This window comes from Natator depressus, chromosome 1, assembly GCF_965152275.1.
Source record: "Natator depressus isolate rNatDep1 chromosome 1, rNatDep2.hap1, whole genome shotgun sequence".
Lineage (NCBI taxonomy): Eukaryota > Metazoa > Chordata > Testudines > Cheloniidae > Natator > Natator depressus.
In genome coordinates, this window is record NC_134234.1 from 208427748 (window position 1) to 208447142 (window position 19395).

At 46.5% G+C, this 19395-nt stretch overlaps 1 protein-coding gene across 2 annotated transcripts in view; it reads right to left on the reverse strand.

Annotated features, from left to right (window-relative positions):
- LOC141974588 (solute carrier family 25 member 33-like) overlaps positions 1 to 12103 on the reverse strand; it is a 20828-nt gene extending 8725 nt beyond the window's left edge. Inside the window, exon 1 of one of the 2 annotated variants that reach the window (XM_074934411.1) lies at positions 11928 to 12103. In XM_074934411.1, the coding sequence (XP_074790512.1) occupies positions 11928 to 11968 (41 nt within the window). In that variant the 5' untranslated portion in view covers positions 11969 to 12103. The remainder of the gene's footprint in view (positions 1 to 11927) is intronic. The other variant, XM_074934418.1, reaches the window with a different exon arrangement.
- Between the last annotated feature and the right edge of the window lie 7292 nt (positions 12104 to 19395).

A 19395-nucleotide genomic window follows, 5' to 3' on the forward strand; every position in this document is an offset into this window, starting at 1 on the left:
ATCCACCAAACTGGTTTATAACATAAAAGCCACTAATGGCTTATATGACTTATGGTCACTTTTGACCCAGGGCCAGACTGGCTCTGGTGCCCTAGAGATGAATGGGATACAGGGACTTTCTCCAGTCCCTTTGAGGCAGACAGACCCCACAATATAAGGCCAGACTAGAATCAGAAAAATCAGAAGGCCCCATAGTCCATGCCCATGGTTTGTCCGTTCAGGGCCTTTGGATGAGCCTGGCTTGTTTGCACCCCAAAAGACTTGCTTACAGAGATGAATTCTAGCTGGTGACCCTGGCCCTTAGTAGTGGTGGGTGGGGCAAGGGGAGTTGAGAAGCTGACAGATTTTTCTTGGGATTGGGATTTTTAAGTCTCTTTCTCCGACTACCTGAACATTTTGCCCTCCACTTTGTGTCCAAAGGCACATGGAGGGTAAAATTCTAAGCAGAGGTCCCAGGGAGAGAGGCAGCATGATGGTTATTTGAGGTAACAGCCTAAGAGATCTGATGATTCAAACTGATATTTACAGAGGAAGTTACCCAGCAAGGTCAGATCTAGTGTGGGGAGCCTCAGAGTGGGAAGCAGAGAATGGCTGATGGGCATCAATAGAGCTGTGTGGAGGCAGAGGACTGCAATACCATGGGGTCTGATCTCTATGGCTGGAGTTCTGAAGAATGGTCTGACACTGTCGGGGGAGGAGACGGACAGAGGCGCACCCTGGAGGGTCAGACTTGCAAGCTATACCTCTCCCCTTCCAACCCCGCGTTCCCTGTCCCCTGCGTCCTCTCCCCCCTTCCTCCATCGCTGTCTCTCCTTCCTTCCTTCTCCTCTCCAGCATTTTCCTCCCTCGCTCCCTCCCCAGAGACAAGGGAAGTGCCTGGGAAATGCAACCGAGGCAGGTCGCCAGAGAGCCAGCCCTGCTCTCTCATGAGAAGATGCGCTCGGCCTCAAGTCCAGGGTACGGGCTTGTGATAAAGTGCAGGCAGCCACACCTTGCCACGGACCTCTCCCCGGCAGAGGGAGGCTGGAAGTTTCCTGTGGGGGTGATTCCCAAGCCCTCTGATTCCGGCTCCTTGATTTATTTGCCCCAGAAGTTTTCCCTGGCAGGAGAAAGGAACCAAAGATGAACCCTCCTTGCGTGCACAGCTGGGTTGCCATGAGGCAACCTGCACACAGAATGGGACAGAGCTGCCCAATGTAGTGTGTGGAAGAGACAGAGAACAAGGGAGACCCGGGTACAGGGTAAGGCGGCTTAGGGGAATGGACCGAACTGCGCCCCATCCCATTTTGGATGAAGCAAAAAAAAAATATTGGGGGGCACTGCTTTTTAGCACCCCCAAATCTTGGCGCCCTAGGCAGCTGCTTAGTTTGCCTAGTGGTTATACCGGCCCTGCCTGCAGTTGAAATGGTTAAAAACTGTAATGACATCAAATGCAGACAGCAACTCCAGCAGTGAGCAGGGCTGCCCATTGCATAAGTATTACATTCTAGCCCTATCTTCCCATATTATTTTTGGCTTGGTAAGAACGGTCCCATCATGGCACCTGATGTCTTTTAGTGTCATCAGTAGCAATTACAGCTGGCAGGAGCCTGGGGATTGGACACAATTTAGCTAGAGAGCCAGTATCAGGTTCAAAAGGCAACTCTGGGACACCCAGTTCAGGGTGGTGTGGAGAACTCAGCTGAACAGCCTGACAACATATGAGACGCAAAAGTCAGCCCCACCTGAGTCCCACGTCAGATCATTGAGTGTTGTACAGTCTGGAGGGCTCGGAAGTAAATCTTGATAGTCATTTAGGGCATCAGAGCAAGGAGTTAAATAGCAAAAGGCACATGGGCAAAAATAAAACCTATCAATGCATCTATACCAAGTTGAGAAGCCTGAAGACAAAAGTTAGGTGAACTACAATGCCAGGCTATGGAAGAGGAGCTTATTGTCAGAGGCATTACTGAAACACAGATGACTTACAAAGCAATGAGATACCACAGTTAAGGCTAAGATTGTGTCACAGAATCTGTGACTTCCAGAGACCTCTGTGCATTTTCTGCTTCATCCCTGCCATGGGCAGATTCTGCAACTCCCAGCCACCGTGTGTAGGACCCCAGAGCCGCAGCAGGGGTTGGTGATGGACCCCCACTCCCTCCCTCCCCATTTTGTCAGTTATTTTTAGTAAGAGTCAGGGACAGGTCATGGGCTTCCGTTAATTTTTGTTTATTGCCCATGACCTTCACTAAAAATAACCGTGACAAAATTCTTAGCCTTAACCGTAGTACCTGGCTATGAACTATATGCAGAGGACAGATGTCATAACCATACAGCCAAGAGTAGCCTAGAATTCCCCCTTACCTGTAAGGGATTAAGAAGCTCAAATAACCTGGTTGGCACCTGACCAAAAGAACCAATGGGGAAAGAAGATACTTTCAAATGGTGGGGGGGGGGAGGGGGGAGAGAGAGAGAGAGAGAGAAGAGGAAGCTTTGTTTGTGCTCTTTATTTGTGTGTTTTTTCTGCACTGAGGGGAGTCAGTCAGAAATCCATCTCCTCCAAACAATCCTGAACCAGTCTCTAATATTAAAAAAAAAAAAAGTAAGTAAAAGCCAGGCAAGGTGTGTTCGATTATCTTTTGTTTTAGCTTGTGAATCTTCTCTTTGCTATAGGGAGGTTTATTCCTGTTTTTTGTAACTTTGAAACTAAGCCTAGAGGGAGTTCCTCTGTGTTTTTAAATCTTTTGTTACCCTGTAAAGTTTTCTTCCATCCTGATTTTACAGGAGGTGATTCTTTTACCTTTTCTTTAAATAAAATTCTTCTAAGAACCTAATTGATTTTCAGTGTCCTCAAGACCCAGGAGTTTGGGTCTGTGATCACTTGTAACCAAATTGGTTAGGACAGGGGTCAGCACCAATGAAAAGTGGTGTGCCGAGTCTTCATTTATTCAGTTTAAGGTTTTGCGTGCCAATAATACATTTTAACGTTGTTTAGAAGGTCTCTCTCTATAAGCCTATATATTATAACACTAAACTATTGTCGTATGTAAACAAGGTTTTCAAAATGTTTAAGAAGCTTCATTTAAAATTAAATTAAAATGCTGATCTTACGCAGCCGGCCCGCTCGGCCTGTTGCCGGCCTGGGGTTCTGTTCAACTTAGGCTGGAAGCGGGCTGAGCGGGGCCTGCGGCCAGGACGCGGGCTGAGCGGGGCCGGTGGCCGGGACCCCAGACCGGCAGTGGGCTGAGCGGGGCCGGTGGCCGGGACCCCAGACCGGCAGTGGGCTGAGCGGGGCCGGTGGCCGGGACCCCAGACCGGCAGTGGGCTGAGCGGGGCCGGTGGCCGGGACCCCAGACCGGCAGTGGGCTGAGCGGCTCAGCCCGCTGCCACTCGGCCCACTGCCAGTCTGGGGTTCCGTCCGCGGGCTCCTGCCAGCCAGGGTCCCGGCTGCTGGCCCCGCTCAGCCCTGTCCACATAGAGTAGGTACCTACCTTCTCCCTGGTTCTAGCCATTCTCTTCCTCTCTCTGCACTGAGATGAGGGTGGGAGTGTGCTGAGAACAGGGCTGGGGGTGAAGGACCAGGCTGGGGGTTGGGGTGCAGGGTCTGGCCAGGAGCTAGAATGAGGGAGGGGGCTCAGGGGTGGGGCAGGAGATTTGGGTGTGGAGCGCTTACCTGGGCAGCTCCCATTTGGTACAAGGGGTGCAGGTGGGAATGTGTGTGTGTGGGGGGGGGGGGTGCAGGAGCTCCCGTTTGGTGCTCAGGGTGGGAGTGGCAATGTGGGGGGTGCAAGAGTCAGGGCATGAGGTGTGGGGGGGCTGGGTATGTGTGGGGGGTGCCGGAGTCAGGGCAGGGTGTGTGTGAGGAGGGTGCAGGAGTCAGGACAGGGGGCTGGGGGGGGGGCTGGATATGCATGGGGGGTGCCGGAGTCAGGGCTGGGTGTGTGTGTGTGTGGGGGGGGGGGGTGCTCCCTGCCCCCTGCCCTGAGCGGCTCATAGCAGGGGGCTGGAGGGGATATGCCGATTCCACTCCCTTCCCCAAGGTCCCCGGAGCAGAGAGCGCACTGTGGCTCCGCTTTTCCCTCCCCCCCTCCGTAGCAAGGGCCATCAGCTGATCGGCCACAAGGAGGGAGAAGAGGAGGGGCAGGAACCCAGCACGTGGGGGAAGCTTGCCTGCCCTGCAAGGAGAGAGCGGTGGGCGGAAAAGAGCGGGCCGGGCAGGATTTTTAGTGGCGCGCTGCTATCTGTCCGGGTCTGGCAGACAGCAGCATGCCATTCAAAATTGGCTTGTGTGCCGTGTTTGGCATGCGTGCCATAGGTTGCCGACCCCTGGGTTAGGATATTATTCTCAAGCCTCCCCAGGAAAGGAGGTGTAAGGGCTTGGGGGGATACTTTGGGGGAATAGGGACTCCAAGTGGTCCTTTCCCTGAACCTTTGTCTAAATCACTTGGTGGTGGCAGCACACCATCCATCCAAGGACAAATACAGATTTGTGCCTTGGGGAAGTTTTAACCTAAGCTGGTAGGAATAAGCTGAGAGGGTCTTTCATGTGGGTCCCCACATCTGTACCCCAGAGTGGGGAGGGAACCCTGACAACAGATTAGGTAGTAGAGGGGAGGGAGCAGTGCTAGACCCAAGGGATTCAACTATGATAAACCAATTTGAATGGATGCAAATCCCAAGACATAAGAATACAAGTATATAAGCAGGGTTTCACTCCCTGCCTGCAGATCAGGGAAAGGTTTTTGAGTGCAGTGGTGAGTGGCACCACAGAGGCATCACAGAGGCAACAAAGTCCAATAAAATGCTACTAAATGGGTGATTTCAACTGGGCAAATGTCACAATGAGACAAAGTTTAGAGAAGCAATTTCTTGGTACTTTAAAGGATTACTTCTTGGAAAAACTAGTGCTACAGCACACAGGAGGAGAGGCTATTCATAACTTAGCTGTGTGTAACACACAATTTATTCAAGTAATAACTGTAGCTGAGTCACTTAATACTAATGACCGCAATATCATCCTAAGGGGAGCAAAGATACTAAGAACTTGCATAGAAAGGAGGATTTAAAAATAAAAAAGTGAGGAACCTAGTCAAAAAGGCTACAAGGTCAAAAGCAAAGAAATTAAAATCCTTAAGTGAATTATAGAAGCTGCTTAAGCAACCATAAGGGAGCCCCAATTGAAATGCAGATCTGTATACTGGTATTGCTAAATGGCAAGGCTCAAGAGGTTCTCTCAGGGTGCTAAAGACTAGAAGTATATCAGGAACAAAAGGTTTCAGAGTAGCAGCCGCGTTAGTCTGTATCCGCAAAAAGAACAGGAGTATTTGTGGCATCTTAGAGACTAACAAATTTAAATTTAAAATTTGTTAATCTCCAAGGTGCCACTAGTACTCCTGTTCTTTTATCAGGAATAAAAGATATTCTAACAATAGCATAGCTCCAATACTAAATGGGGATGGTAAAATGATTCATAATTACGCAGAAAAAGCAGAAGTGTTCAATAAATATTTCTTTTCTGTGTTTGGAAAGAAGCAGGATTATGTACTCCTATCACAAGGATGGCAAATACCTTCTAGTCCTTTAGTAACTAAAGAGGATGTTAAATACTATCCACCAGAGACAAAAAATTTATCAGCAGGCCCAGATAGCCTCTGAGAGCAAGAGATGTCCTTAACCTGCACCCAAGCATCCTAAATTAAATTGGCTATCTTTTAATAAATTTTTGAACACCAGGAAAATTCCAAAAGACTGGAAGAGTGTTAATGTTGTGCCAAAATTTAGGAAGGGCAAGGGGATAGCCTGGGATACTATAGGCTGGTTAGCCTGACATCAAACCTGGGCAAAATAAGGGAAAAGAGGATATGGGAGTCAATCAATAAAGAATTAAATTATGGGAATTTAATGTCAATCAACATGGTTTTATGAAAAATCGTTTGTCAAACTAACTTGATTTCATCCTTTGATGAGATTGCAAGTTTGGTTGATAAAGGTAACTATATAAGTGCAATAGTCAGACTTTTGTAAGGCATTTGACTTAGTACCTGACATTCTGATTAAAAAATTAGCACTGTACAGTACCAAAGCACACGTTAAACGGATTAAGAACTGACTAGCCAACAGATCTCAAAAAGAAGTTATCTATAGAGAAATCATCTAATTGGGAGGGGGTTGGTGTCTAGTGGGGTGATGCTGTTCAATATTTTCATCAATGATGTGGAAGTAAATATAAAAATCACTGCTGATCAAATTTGCAGATAACGCTAAGACTGGCAGTGATAAATAATGAGGACAGGCCGGTCACAGAAAACAATCTGGATTTTTTGGTAAACTGGGCCCATTCAAACAAAATAATTTTAATACAGCCAAAAGCTGTATCTAGAAAAAAGAATGCAGGCCATACCTACAGAATGGGGGACTGTACCTGGAGATGCCATAACTATGAAAAGAATTTAGAAGTCATTGTGAACCAACAACTTAACATGCACTCCCAGAGAGATGTTGTGGCAAAAAAGTCTAATACGATCCTAGAATGCGTAAACAAGGAAGTAGTCAGCAGGAACAGGGAGTGATTTTACCTCTGTATATGGCATTGGTGAGACTAATACAGTAATGGTTCATCCAATTCTGGTGTCCGCATTTTAAAAAAGATATTGAAAAATCTGGCGAGGGTGCAGAGAAGAGCCACAGAAATGACTCAAGGGCTAGAAACAATGCCTTATAGTGAGAGACTTAAAGAGATCAATCAAAAAGAAGATTAAGATGTGACTTGATTACAGTGTCTGTACCTACATGGGGAGAAAATATCAGGTACTAAAGGTCTATTTAATCTAGTGGAAAAATGCCTAACAAGAACCAAAGGCTAGAATTTAAATCCAGACAAAAATGCAAATTAGAGCCGAAGCACAAACTGTTAGCAGCAAGGGTGATTTAACCACTGGAAACAACTACCAAAGGAAGCAGTGGATTTCCCAACCCTTGATGTCTTCAAATCAAGACTGGAAGACTGTCTGGAAGATATGCTTTAGTCAGTTTGGGCTCTGTCAAGGTTCCTCCCCCACTCTGAACTCTAGGGTACAGATGTGGGGACCTGCATGAAAAACCTCCTAAGCTTATCTTTACCAGCTTAGGTCAAAACTTCCCCAAGGTACAAAATATTCCACCCTTTTGTCCTTGGATTGGCCGCTACCACCACCAAACAAATACTGGTTACTGGGGAAGAGCTGTTTGGACACGTCTTTCCCCCCCAAAATACTTCCCAAAAACCTTGCACCCTACTTCCTGGACAAGGTTTGGTAAAAAGCCTCACCAATCTGCCTAGGTGACTACAGACCCAGACCCTTGGATCTTAAGAACAATGAACAATCCTCCCAACACTTGCACCCTCCCTTTCCTGGGAAATGTTGGATAAAAAGCCTCACCAATTTGCATAGGTGACCACAGACCCAAACCCCTGGATCTGCGAACAATGAAAAAGCATTCAGTTTTCTTACAAGAAGACTTTTAATAAAAATAGAATTAGAAATAAGAAATCCCCCCTGTAAAATCAGGATGGTAAATACCTTACAGGGTAATTAGATTCAAAACATAGAGAACCCCTCTAGGCAAAAACCTTAAGTTACAAAAAAGATACACAGACAGAAATAGTTATTCTATTCAGCACAATTCTTTTCTCAGCCATTTAAAGAAATCATAATCTAACACATACCTAGCTAGATTACTTACTAAAAGTTCTAAGGCTTCATTCCTGGTCTATCCCCGGCAAAGACAAAATATAGACAGACACACAAACCCTTTGTTTCTCTCCCTCCTCCCAGCTTTTGAAAGTATCTTGTCTCCTCATTGGTCATTTTGGTCAGGTGCCAGCGAGGTTACCTTTAGCTTCTTAACCCTTTACAGGTGAGAGGAGATTTCCTCTGGCCAGGAGGGATTTTAAAGGGGTTTACCCTTCCCTTTATATTTATGACAGGCTCAATACAATGTACGTGTAATGGTATGACCTGTGTTTGCAGAAGGTCAAGTTGGATGATCCAATGGTCCTTTTTGGCCTTACAATCAATGAATCGGGTAAAGAAGCAATGCAGTTTCTTTGCATGAGTCTTCATGCAGGATGAAAGATGTTGGGGCGAGGATGTTGGCGCGATATCTAACACAGACCTGCTCTTTTGTGGTAACAAAGCGGAGGCACTGCCAGAAACTGACATCTCAAAAGAGGAGATGCTGGAATAAACTGGTAAATTAAAGAACAAGTCACCAGGAGTAGATGGCGCACCCATGTATTCTGAGGAATTTAAGAATGAAGAGGCTGAGTTGCTAATAGGAATATGCAACCTAATTAAAATCAGCTACTGTACTGGAGGGTAGCAACTGTTGTACCAATCCCTGAAAAAGGCACTAAGAGTGATCCTGGGAATTACAGATCAGTGAGTCTTACCTCTGTACCAGGAAAACTGACTGAAATAATAATTAAAAATAGCATTATGAACCCTTTGTGTGAACAAAACAGGGACAAACCACCACAGCTTCTGCAAAGGGAAATCTGTTATAATTCTTTGAACTTATCAATAAAATAGCGAATTAAGGAGAACTGGCTGACGTAGCTTTCAAAAAGCCTTTATTAAAGACCCTCACAAGAAGCTGTAAAGGAAAGCAAGCAGCATGGGGTGAGAGGTGAACTTCTGTCATGGAACGGAAACTAAGAGAAAACAAAGAGTAGTATAAATAGCCAATTTTCATCATGGCAAAAGGTTAGGAATGAGCTGCCTTGTTCTATACTAGGATTGATATTGTTTAGTTAATGATTTGGAAAGCAGGGAGGGGTGAACAGTGAGGTGGTAAAATTTTTAAATGACAATTATTTAGATTAGTCAAGACTGGAGAAGACTGAGGAACTTCAGAAGGATCTAACCAAGTGAGGTGAATAGACAAAATAAAAGTAGATTAGATTCAGGCATGACAAATGCAAGGCAATGCACACTGCAAGGAATCATCGGAATTCCTCCTACATCTTACTGGGTTCTCAATTAACTGTAACCTAGGTGCCCTTGTGGTCAATAAAAATCTCTGTTCCATGGGCAGTGGCAATCAAAAATTCCAATAAAATGTTACGATGCAGAGGAATGGGATGGAGAATAATACTGGAGCTATTCCAACATCTTTATAAAAGTAACGGAATGCCCTCACATAGAACACTGTGTTCATCTCTGGTCACCCTCTCTGGAAAATGACATAGATGGAACAGAGCCAGGGTATGGAGATGGGGAGCAAAAATGGCTTGAGGCCTGGAGAGGATTAGGAGGCAAGACTGAAAAGACTAGTTTAGAGAGATTAAGAGGGGATATGATAAAGGTATACAAAATAACAATGGGAACTGAGAGGGTAGGTGGGGTACTCTTTACTCTCACAATAAAAGGCTATGCATCCGATGAAGTGAGCTGTAGCTCACGAAAGCTCATGCTCAAATAAACTGGTTAGTCTCTAAGGTGCCACAAGTACTCCTTTTCTTTTTTCTTTTTACGAATACAGACTAACATGGCTGTTACTCTGAAACCTGTCAATAAAAGGCAGCAAATTGAAAACCAATAAAACACTTCATACACGCATAATTACCCTGAGGAATTCATGGTCACAAGATAATCAGAGTCCAAGACCTTAATGGGATTAAAAAAAAAAAAAGGAGCTGACATTTATATGGATAATGAGAACTTCAGTTACATTAGTAAGGATTAAAACCTCCGGAAGTTTGGAAGGGATCTAACCTCTCCAGTTCAGGGAACAAGCTGACTTCTAGCCATTGGGGGTCAGGAGGAAACTTTCCTGGGGGGAGAAGAGAGGAAGATAGGTTCCCCTGCAGGGTTTCCTGCCCTTTCCTCTAAAACTGCTGGTACTAGCCACTATCAGAGACAGGGCACTGGACTAAACAAACCGTTGGTTGGACTCAATTCAGAAATTCCCATGAGATACAGTTGCTGAGCTCAGTGAAATATAAGGGCAAATAGAAACTGGATATCTGAATATAATAATAATATTTTGCTCTTTGCTGGCACCAATAATTGGAGCATTACAAAACACTTTAAAACATTAATAATTTAGGTCTCACCCTCACCGTATCAGACAAATAGCTGCTATTTTCCCCTCTTGTATAAAAGGGGAAAATGAGACAAAGAGGTGCGAAGGGACTTGCTTAAGGTCTCACAGCCAGTCACTGACAGAACTGGGATTAGATCACACACACCCCAATTCACCTATTCCCATAGCTGGGAACAAAACCTTGATTCTTGACTCCCAGGCCTCCTCTAGCCATCAGTGACCAGGCCCCATTCCCTTCTAACATTAGCCAAGTGCAAAAGCTACAACACAATGTAAAACAGAAGATATACAGGAATTTGTCCTTTATTTTGCTAATCATAAGGTTTGTTCTTGGGGAGCAGCCAAGATGTCCCTGGACTGACTATGCTGAGATGAGTCCTGATCCAATTCTCATTCCCCAACTCCCCTCAATCTCTGCACCCACACATTTCCTGCTGAATTCAGGTGGGTGATCTAGGTGGAAAAACTGGCCTAGCAACCAAGCAGCCTCACTCTCTAAGGTTCTATTCTACATAAGTACAGTCCTATCCACTTGCACAAGGTACCACATACACGTTCAACATGATTAAGCCTACACTTGAGACTGGAATAGGAGAGTGTAAGTCAGGACTGAAGCGCATTGCCAGTAACCAGGGAGTGGGGAAGGATAGGATTCTCTGCACTGAACCCTTTAGCAGGGAGCCAGAATTTATGGAACTGGAATGTGCAGGGGAGGAGGCGCCATCTCTTTTCTCGTGTTCCAGCCACCATGAGGGTGAGGGACAGAGGGAGATTCATGCAGAGAATCTGGGGCTGATGTGTCCCTAATCCCACACCGTGCTCCCTTCAGGAGAGGATGGAGAGAGGCAAGGTATACAGAAGCAATCACTGAAAGGGAAGAACACAGGGTGTACAACTATCACACTACATGAGGGTGTAGTGTGAGAGTTGGGGAGACTGGAGACTCATGTCCCCATCTGGCCTTGAGAATGGACGAGTCAGGGATTTGGTGGGATAACAAGGAAAGAGACAGGGGTTTTACAGCCCAGATGTGTGGGAGGAATCTGGCACTCAAGAGGGACAGCAGAGAAATACATGCAAATGTGCCCCAGAAACAGAAGGCAAGGCATCTGGGAGAGGAATAGGTGAGACAAGTGTGTACCCCCAGAAGCAGGGTTGGGGTCAGGCATGTGGGGGACAACACAGATACAAGATTTCTACCTTAGAAATGGGAAAGCACATGTGGGGGACACTCAGGAGAAGGCACAATAAGAGATACACAGTTGAACCCGCCCAACTAAGAAAAGGAGAGGATCCAGATAATGGGGTGACAGATATAGGGATGGGTATCCCCTAAACTCAAGTTGATGGGACCATGACACAACCCAGAGAAGGGGTATCCCAGTCACTGCCGCGTGGCTCGGGGGGGGGGGGGAGGGGAGATTTCACATCCCAAAGCACAGTGTCCGTAGTCTGTGCCTGCCTGCAGCTGCCCCAGTAGATTCTGTTGATTATGGGAGGGGAGAGAACTGTGACTATGGGCTCGGGACAAAGAACTCTTGAGCCCTAGCCCCCTCCCTAGCCCCGTCCCTAGGAGGAGCCCTGCTAGCTCCCCTAGCCGTGGTGTTGGTGGATGTGGTGAGCTCTTCAGTCCCCTCCCCTCTGGGTCCCGCCTGGGCTTCCTCCGGGCTGGTTTGCTCAGCCTAAGAGACAGGGCCACGTGCGCAGAAACAAAACTCATGCGTTTCCCGCCCCCATTCCCTCCTTCATGCCGCAGCGGAAGGCCTGCGGGCCAGGAACCGCGGGGGGAGGCTCCCCGCAGTGCAAGGGGAAAACCAACCCGCGAGCCCCGCCCGCCTCAGGGTCGCTCGCTCGCTCACCCTCCTGCGAGCAGGTGCAGCAGCGTGCTCCGACAGGGCATCACCGCCGCGCTCTGCCTCTAGAGCTTCTGTCCACCAGCGGGAGCCCGCGATTACCCCCGGACCGCAAGCGCCGCGCTACGCTCCTTGCTTCCGCCCAGCGGCGCAGCCCCCCTCTCCCATTGGTCCCCAGCCGACCGCTCCGCCGTGACGCAATGGCCGGACGAGTAAGGCGCCCCGCCCGAGCGGAAACAGTTTGTCCTTTGTCAGGTTAGGTGCCTGACATCGGAGAGTCAGGATCCGCCTGTTTCGATTGGACGCCCGCTGCCAGCCCGGCCCTGCCAGCCCCGAGCGCGGCTCGCTGGCCCAGGGGATCTCCGGCGTGGGAGGCGGAGGGTGGCATGCCTGGGGCGCACATCGTGTGTGTGGGCGGGAGTGGATTGTCGAGCGGCCGGTGTTTTCGGCCCTCGCACAGGTCGGGAACAGGAGGGCGCTGCAGTGGAGTCTTGGGAGTGTCGTGGGGCGCAGGGGCCGAGAAGAGTACAAGCTGGGAAAGGTCTCCCGCAGATGGAGAGGGGCACAGGCTGGGGTGGGGGATTGGGAAAGGCAGTAAAACAGGTGGGTTGCCTGCGGAGTTCATATCTTAACGGTTAAGGATTCAACATGTCTGAAATGCCCCTGTATGGTTTTCCTGCTTCCTTGCCATTTTCTAAACTCTACCTCCGAGTGAAACGTGCCTGTTTTTTGTTTTTGTGTTTCAATCTAGCCATAGCTCCTGCGGAAAGATAGATTAACTGCAAGCTTCAGGACTCTCCCTTGCTTTCCCTGTATATCTAAGGGTGCCAGCAACGACTGATAATAAAATTCTCACTCTCTCTGTAGCACCTTCCGTCCTAGGAACTCAGAGGTCTTTGCAAAAAAGCAATTAATCCAATGTCACAACAAAAGAATCTCATTATCCTTAATGCAAAATGGGGAAACTGAGGCACATAAAAGCAAAGTACCTTGTCCAAGATTGATAGCAGGGAAGTGATAGAGCCAGGAACAGAACCCAGGTGTCCTATGTTCTATTCTTCATGCTCAATCAACCAAAGCCACAGTCTCTCTGTGCTAATGTATAATTTTATATGAAATCTGGCTAGTACACACTAGAGGCAGAAAAGTCTCCTGAAAGGATTAAGTCCCTGGCTTTGTATGTAAAAGATTGCCTAGACTTGATACTGCAGTTTGAACATCAGTGTACATAGGAGATGAGAGCTCTTTAGCCCAAGAAATTGTGTGTGCTTCCACAGACTCTTTGTTTTATGGGTCTGAATTGATTCAGAATCTGCACACAAATCATGTTCACCATAACACTGCCCTCTTATACTGCAGGTTTCAGGTCACCTGTGGGATTTGGGATACTCTTAGTTATTCTAATGTCATGTTTTTCTTCATTGTGTTTTAATAGCGGCTGGTGCAGGTGCTAGCTTGGCAGCCTCTGGGAGCTGAATCATCTGTACAGTGAGTATAGCCTGGGCAGTGGCAGGCCAAGCTCCCCATCCCCCAGTAACATGCCTCAAGGGTGTGTCTACACAGCAATACAAGATGTAATTGCAGCATGGGTAGACATATGTGCCCTAGCACAGCTAAGAATAGCAGAGTCAAACAGTGGCTCAGGATTCAGTGTGGGGTGTGCAAGCATCTTGGGAATGCTGGGTATATATTTGCATTGCTAGGCTGTGCTGAAGCCTGTGGCACCACATCTACACTATTTTTAGCCGTGCTAGTGCTAGTAAAGCTAACGCACATATGTCTACCAGTGCTGCAGTCACACTTAGGATTGCAGTGTAGACATACGCACAGGAGAGATGGTAATTCAGTCCTGGGTCTTTCTGGTGAGACCACCAAAAAACAGCCAATTAGAGCTCTGTGGACAGGCCTCATTACTTTTATGTTCTCCCTCTTGGGTGGAATCACACAATATTCCAACTCTCAGATCAGGAAGTGGGCTGTAGTCCCCTGTGTACCATCCATGATTTCTTAGCCAGGTCCAAGTCTAACTGGGTTTTGGCCCCTGCTGTAGATTTCTCTTTAGGAGCTATAACTATTGATTTTTAAAGTGACCAAGTAGGTTCCTTAAAGAAAAGTATTTTTTGTTCAGAACCATGGCATTCAGTGAAACAGCTTCTTAAGACAATAACAGTCTATATGCATTTATGTCTTGCCTATGGCTTAAGCAGGCCTAGCTTATTCCAGACTCCCCACTTCTGGACTCTGAGATGCAACATATTTCCATGCAGATCCAGTGTCTCCCTGTCTCATTGGAAGCTTTGCTCTTAATAGTTCCAAAGCACTTTGTTTAGATTTCTCTCCTGGATCCCCCTCCCTTGAGTCACCAGCTAGGCAGTGTCCCAAGCAAGGTAGAAGTAAAACTTCAAAGGAGCTCACAACTTTATTGTTTTTGAGTACCTGCAACATTGTTTGCTTTCTGCCCAGTGTAGCCAACTTTCCAAAGATTTAGCTCTGATAGTCACATAGCAAACAATACAACAGCAATCCACAAGCAGATGGACATGTGATATTCATAAAAGCAGCTTCCACATTCTCCATGGTGTCTATTCAGGAATCCTTCAGTGAGCTCTGAAATTCAGACACCTTTGGAGCAGGGCACAGCAGTTATTAATACAGGGATCTCATCTCACCTACCTCTGAAATGAGCCAAGAATACAAGGGATCTTCACCAGACTGAAATAAAGGCTCCTGAAGGGGTAGAGAATCCCAGTATGTCACTGTTTCCCCACCACATCCTCTGATAAGGAGGCAAAGAAAACCAGTATGTTCCTATCCCGTCAATGTAATAGCTGTTGGGAGAGGGAAGGGGATAGAAAATCTTGATCCCACCCCCCCAACACCTGCTGAGGCAGGGTTACAGAATTAAAGTATGTCCCAGTCCTCCCAGTGTGGGAGCTACTGTTTGATATCAGAGCAGCAGGATTCACAGTTCTTAGATCTGTCATTCCCTGAAACTGTTCTGCCCTGTGCTGGTCATAACACAGAAGTAAATGAGAAGACCCAAATTGCAGGGACATAGGCTGGAGCATTCAGACCCTGGAATCTAAACCTGCAGGAGACTTTCCCCTCTGACTCGGTACTGATCCCCCACCCCCATTGCCAACAGGGTGCATAGGCTGCTTTGCTGCAAGGAGTAATGTGGGTGACACATTGGAGAGTTCTTCCTTCTGAGCCAGTTCTGATCCCACGCTTTTACAATGGATGATCTTCTGGCCAAGATGCTGGAGACCAAGCAGATGAGCTTTTGCCAGCCTCCACAGTAAGATGGGGGGGACTGGAGGGCTGGGGGAAGAAATGGCTGTCCTCTGCTCAGGGGATTAGGGCTTCTGTCAGCCCCCACCCCCATCCCCCAGCAAGGTGGTATGTCTTGAGGGGCACCAAAAGAGGGAAGGGAAGGGTGTGTCTGATGATCAGGAGGTTAGGGCTTCTCTAATCCTCATGGAGAGTTGGGCTTGTTACTGAGCTTCTTCTCTTTCTCTCCTGCATCTAGGGTGACCAGACAGCAAATGTGAAAAATCGGGACAGGGGTCGGGGGTAATAGGAGCCTATATAAGAAAAAGACCCTAAAATCGGGACATCTGGTCACCCTACCTGCATCCCAGGTGTGGCAGCCCTGGCTCTGTCTGAGAACTCCCTGGGCAGCTTTCTCATGATGGTTGGTGCTAAAGAGTTTCTTTGGTTGCTTTCTCAGGGTGCCTACTGTGACACCCTGGCACCCCAATATTCACCACTGTCATAGAATAGAATCATAGAATATCAGGGTTGGAAGGGACCTCAGGAGGTCATCTAGTCCAGCCCCCTGCTCAAAGCAGGACCAATCCCCAACTAAATCATCCCAGCCAGGGCTTTGTCAAGCCTGACCTTAAAAACCTCTAAGGAAGGAGATTCCACCACCTCCCTAGGTAACCCATTCCAGTGCTTCACCACCCTCCTAGTGAAAAAGTTTTTCCTAATATCCAACCTAAACCTCCTCCACTGCAACTTGAGACCATTACTCCTCGTTCTGTCATATAATTAGGATATGTTTTGCACAAAGTGTGCCTTGTGATATATCTTTCTAAAATTTTTGGTCTTCTACACATTAATATCTCGTTGGATTGTATGTGCTATCGTATGTGAAGTTATGAAGTTTGGCTATGTATGTGTTATTGAAATATGTTGTGAGGTTGAAAACACCCACAAGCAGCCTTTCAGGTACAACAATAAAAAGGCCAAACAATGTCAATGTCTTATTGAGGAAATGCACACAGGCACAAGGATTACCCCAGGAACTGTGTACAATAGAAATGTCTCAGAGCTATCACTACACAATGGGAACTGTTTGACCCAGGTCACAGCAAAAGAGCTTTCCAGCAAGTGGGAAGAAGATATAAAAGGGAGAAATGACATCATGATGGTACCTCACTCCTCCTACAACTCACCTGGAAACACCTGAGGAACAAAGACTGAACTGGGGGAAGTGATGGTCCCAGGCTAAAGGGATTTCTAGCCTGTGTATGAAAACCTGGGAAACCCAAGCTGCAAAGCAAAGGCAGCTTGTGCCTTAAGAATTTGCCAGTCTGTTTATCGCTCAGGATGAGAATTTGCTAATTCATATCCTACCTATCTAGTATGTTAAGCCCAGTTTGCATTATTGTTTATTTACTAGGTAATCTGCTTTGATCTGTTTGCTATCATTTATAATCACTTAAAATCTATCTTTTGTAGTTAATACATTTATTTTATGTTTTAATCCAAACCAGTGTGCATTTGAGCTTGGTTACCACAAGTGTGCATGGTCCTCTTCACATTGAGGGAGGGGCAGACCGGATGTTAAACCCATATACTGGTCAGATTTGACCAGGGCAGGATGGTACTGCTCTGGGGTCCTAGGCTGGGAGGCTGGTGGTTAGAACGCCTGCATGTAACCGCAGCTGGGTGTGTCCCTACCTGTGTGAATGCTGGTGAAAGTGCAAGCTTGTAGGGCTTTGCAGCTTGTCACAGTAGCACAGTGTAAGAGGGAGCCCAAGCTGGTGAGTCAGAGGGCTCAGGTACCCCAGTTCCAGGTAGCACCCCGGGGGGAACCCGTCACACCTACCCCTTTAGGAACTCTCATTGGTAGTCTTTCAGGGTGTCTGGCCCTTTAAGAGCTCTTTAGTCCTATCCTCTCAGGTGACCAATGTCTTTAAAAACTCCTGGGATTATCCTCCAGACTAGAGCTATTTATAAAGTCTCCTCTGGGTTCCTGGCCTTTTGAGGGCTGGTCTGTCATGTTGCCATGATGAAATTAATTTATAGTGCATAACAAGAACTTTATGGAATCTATAGACTTCAATGGCACTGTTTAAATTAACGGTCTACATATAGACATCTACATAGATTACATGCAAATAAACTATGCTAAAAGAAAATTATTTAGGTCACAATACCAAGCATTCAAAAGTTAGGAATATCAGAATTAAGGTTCTCGGTGCAACCTGAATCTAGCACCCTTGTGCATATCAATTATGATATCATCTTTAAAGGCATGTTTTTACAACAGGACTGCTGTGTCTTTCAGTAGACAGGAAGGGAGGTGCTCAAGGAATGAAGCGTTGCCAACTCCTGTGATTACATCACAAGTTTCATGATATTTGGTATTTTTTCTAGCCCTTGTGGCTGTGGAGACAATCTTGACAGCAATACCTCAAAAGGCTCAAAACCCAGAAAGCAAACAAAAAGAACCCAGCATTTATTATTTTTAAAATATCATGATTTTGGGACCTGACTCATGATTTTTGAACACTTGGGGTCAGCAATAATGGGAATGAAGCAGCTGTTCAATATTTCTTATTTCCCCTCATCTTTTACTATGTGGCCCTTTGCCTTATTTACTGCATAGCTTCCATGTCCTGCATTATTTCTTATTATTTATTTCTTCATGGGATTTTTTTGATACTCATCAGCATAGTATCTGAGCCTCCCAAATATTAATAAAAGGCTCTCCACATCTCTACTATGAAATAAGAGAGCACTATTATTCCTATTTTATAGATGGGGAAACTGAGACAGACTTTCCTGAGGCCACACAGGGAATCAATGGCAAAACAAGAATTAGAACTCAGAAATTTCTTAATTACTGAGTCTGTGCACATGCTTCCAGACCACACAGTATTACTGCCAGAGGTGCTGAGCACCCACAGCTCTTATTGACCTCTGTTGCAGTTGTGAGCACTCAGCATTTCTGTGAATCAAGTCCCAAGCTGGTCTGTCTCAAGTTGAGCATTCAGAAATTAAGGAATGCAGTTAGTGGCCACCTGCTAATATTCTGATTTAAATAACTTGTCCAACATCACATGGGAAACTTGTGGCAGAAGCAGGGATGGGACTGAGTTCTCTTCTACAGTATTAACTTGCCTAAGCCACAAGACCATCTTTTCTCTTCTTGCAGCCCTTCCTTCCTCATAATCTTTACGTGTCTTCCAACTTCTGCAAAAATGAGGCAGGGATCCTACAAACAGCCTCATTCACTGCACAACCCTGATTCATTCCTTGTGCACCTAGCATTCTGTGCACTGAATTAAGGGTATCCCATAGTGCTCTCTCAGGGTGGTATTCTCACATGGTGCCTTCTTTGGTCTTTAGAGTTCTCTGGTCTTGCCCTCTCAAATCACCTGTCACTTTAAGAGTTTCCTGTACTGCTGGCTCTGGTCGTTTGATCAATGGAAAGCTTCTTGTATTACTTTAGCACATGTAATATGGGCTCATAAAAATCAAAGGATTTATCAGGACACTGAAAGTAAAACTCCAGCACACACAAGCTGGACTTGATTTCCTCCTAGAACCATGAGCAGATTAGATACAACAACATAATATGAAAACAAGACAAGAATTTAGTAGTAAGGTAAAAGATATAGCACCACCTCCTCATGGAGGGGCTGTCAACACTGATCATTACACATGGTAGCTAGCCCTTTAAGAGCTTGTGGGGTGGCCTCTCAGAACACCTAGACCTAGCACTTCACAAACTTCCTGGTGCTGCTCTGATTTGGCTCCTGCCCCCCTTCTGGTGCTGCTGTCCCCCTTCTGGTGCTGCATCCACCCCGTCAAGTCATTCTAGGGGTGGCCACACCACAACCTGTGAGGCCCAGGCCTGCAGTGCGGTTCCTTCTCCTGGGGGGAAAGGCCCCCCTTCTGGTGCTGCTGTCCCCCTTCTGGTGCTGCTGTCTTAAGCTTTGTCTTCACTAGGAAAGAAAGGCTCCTCCATCTGGGTTACCTTGATCAGCTAATGTGTTAGAACTACAACAGCCTTGGCTACATTAGGGTGTCAGCATACATATATTGACATGATCTGGCTAACATATGCTTCAAACACACCTTTCTTCCTAGTGGAGACATGGCCTAAGTGGGGTTGACCCCTTAAGAGAGCTTCTAGGTTCCCTGAAGTGGTGCCTAGCTCTTTAACAGCTTCCTGCAC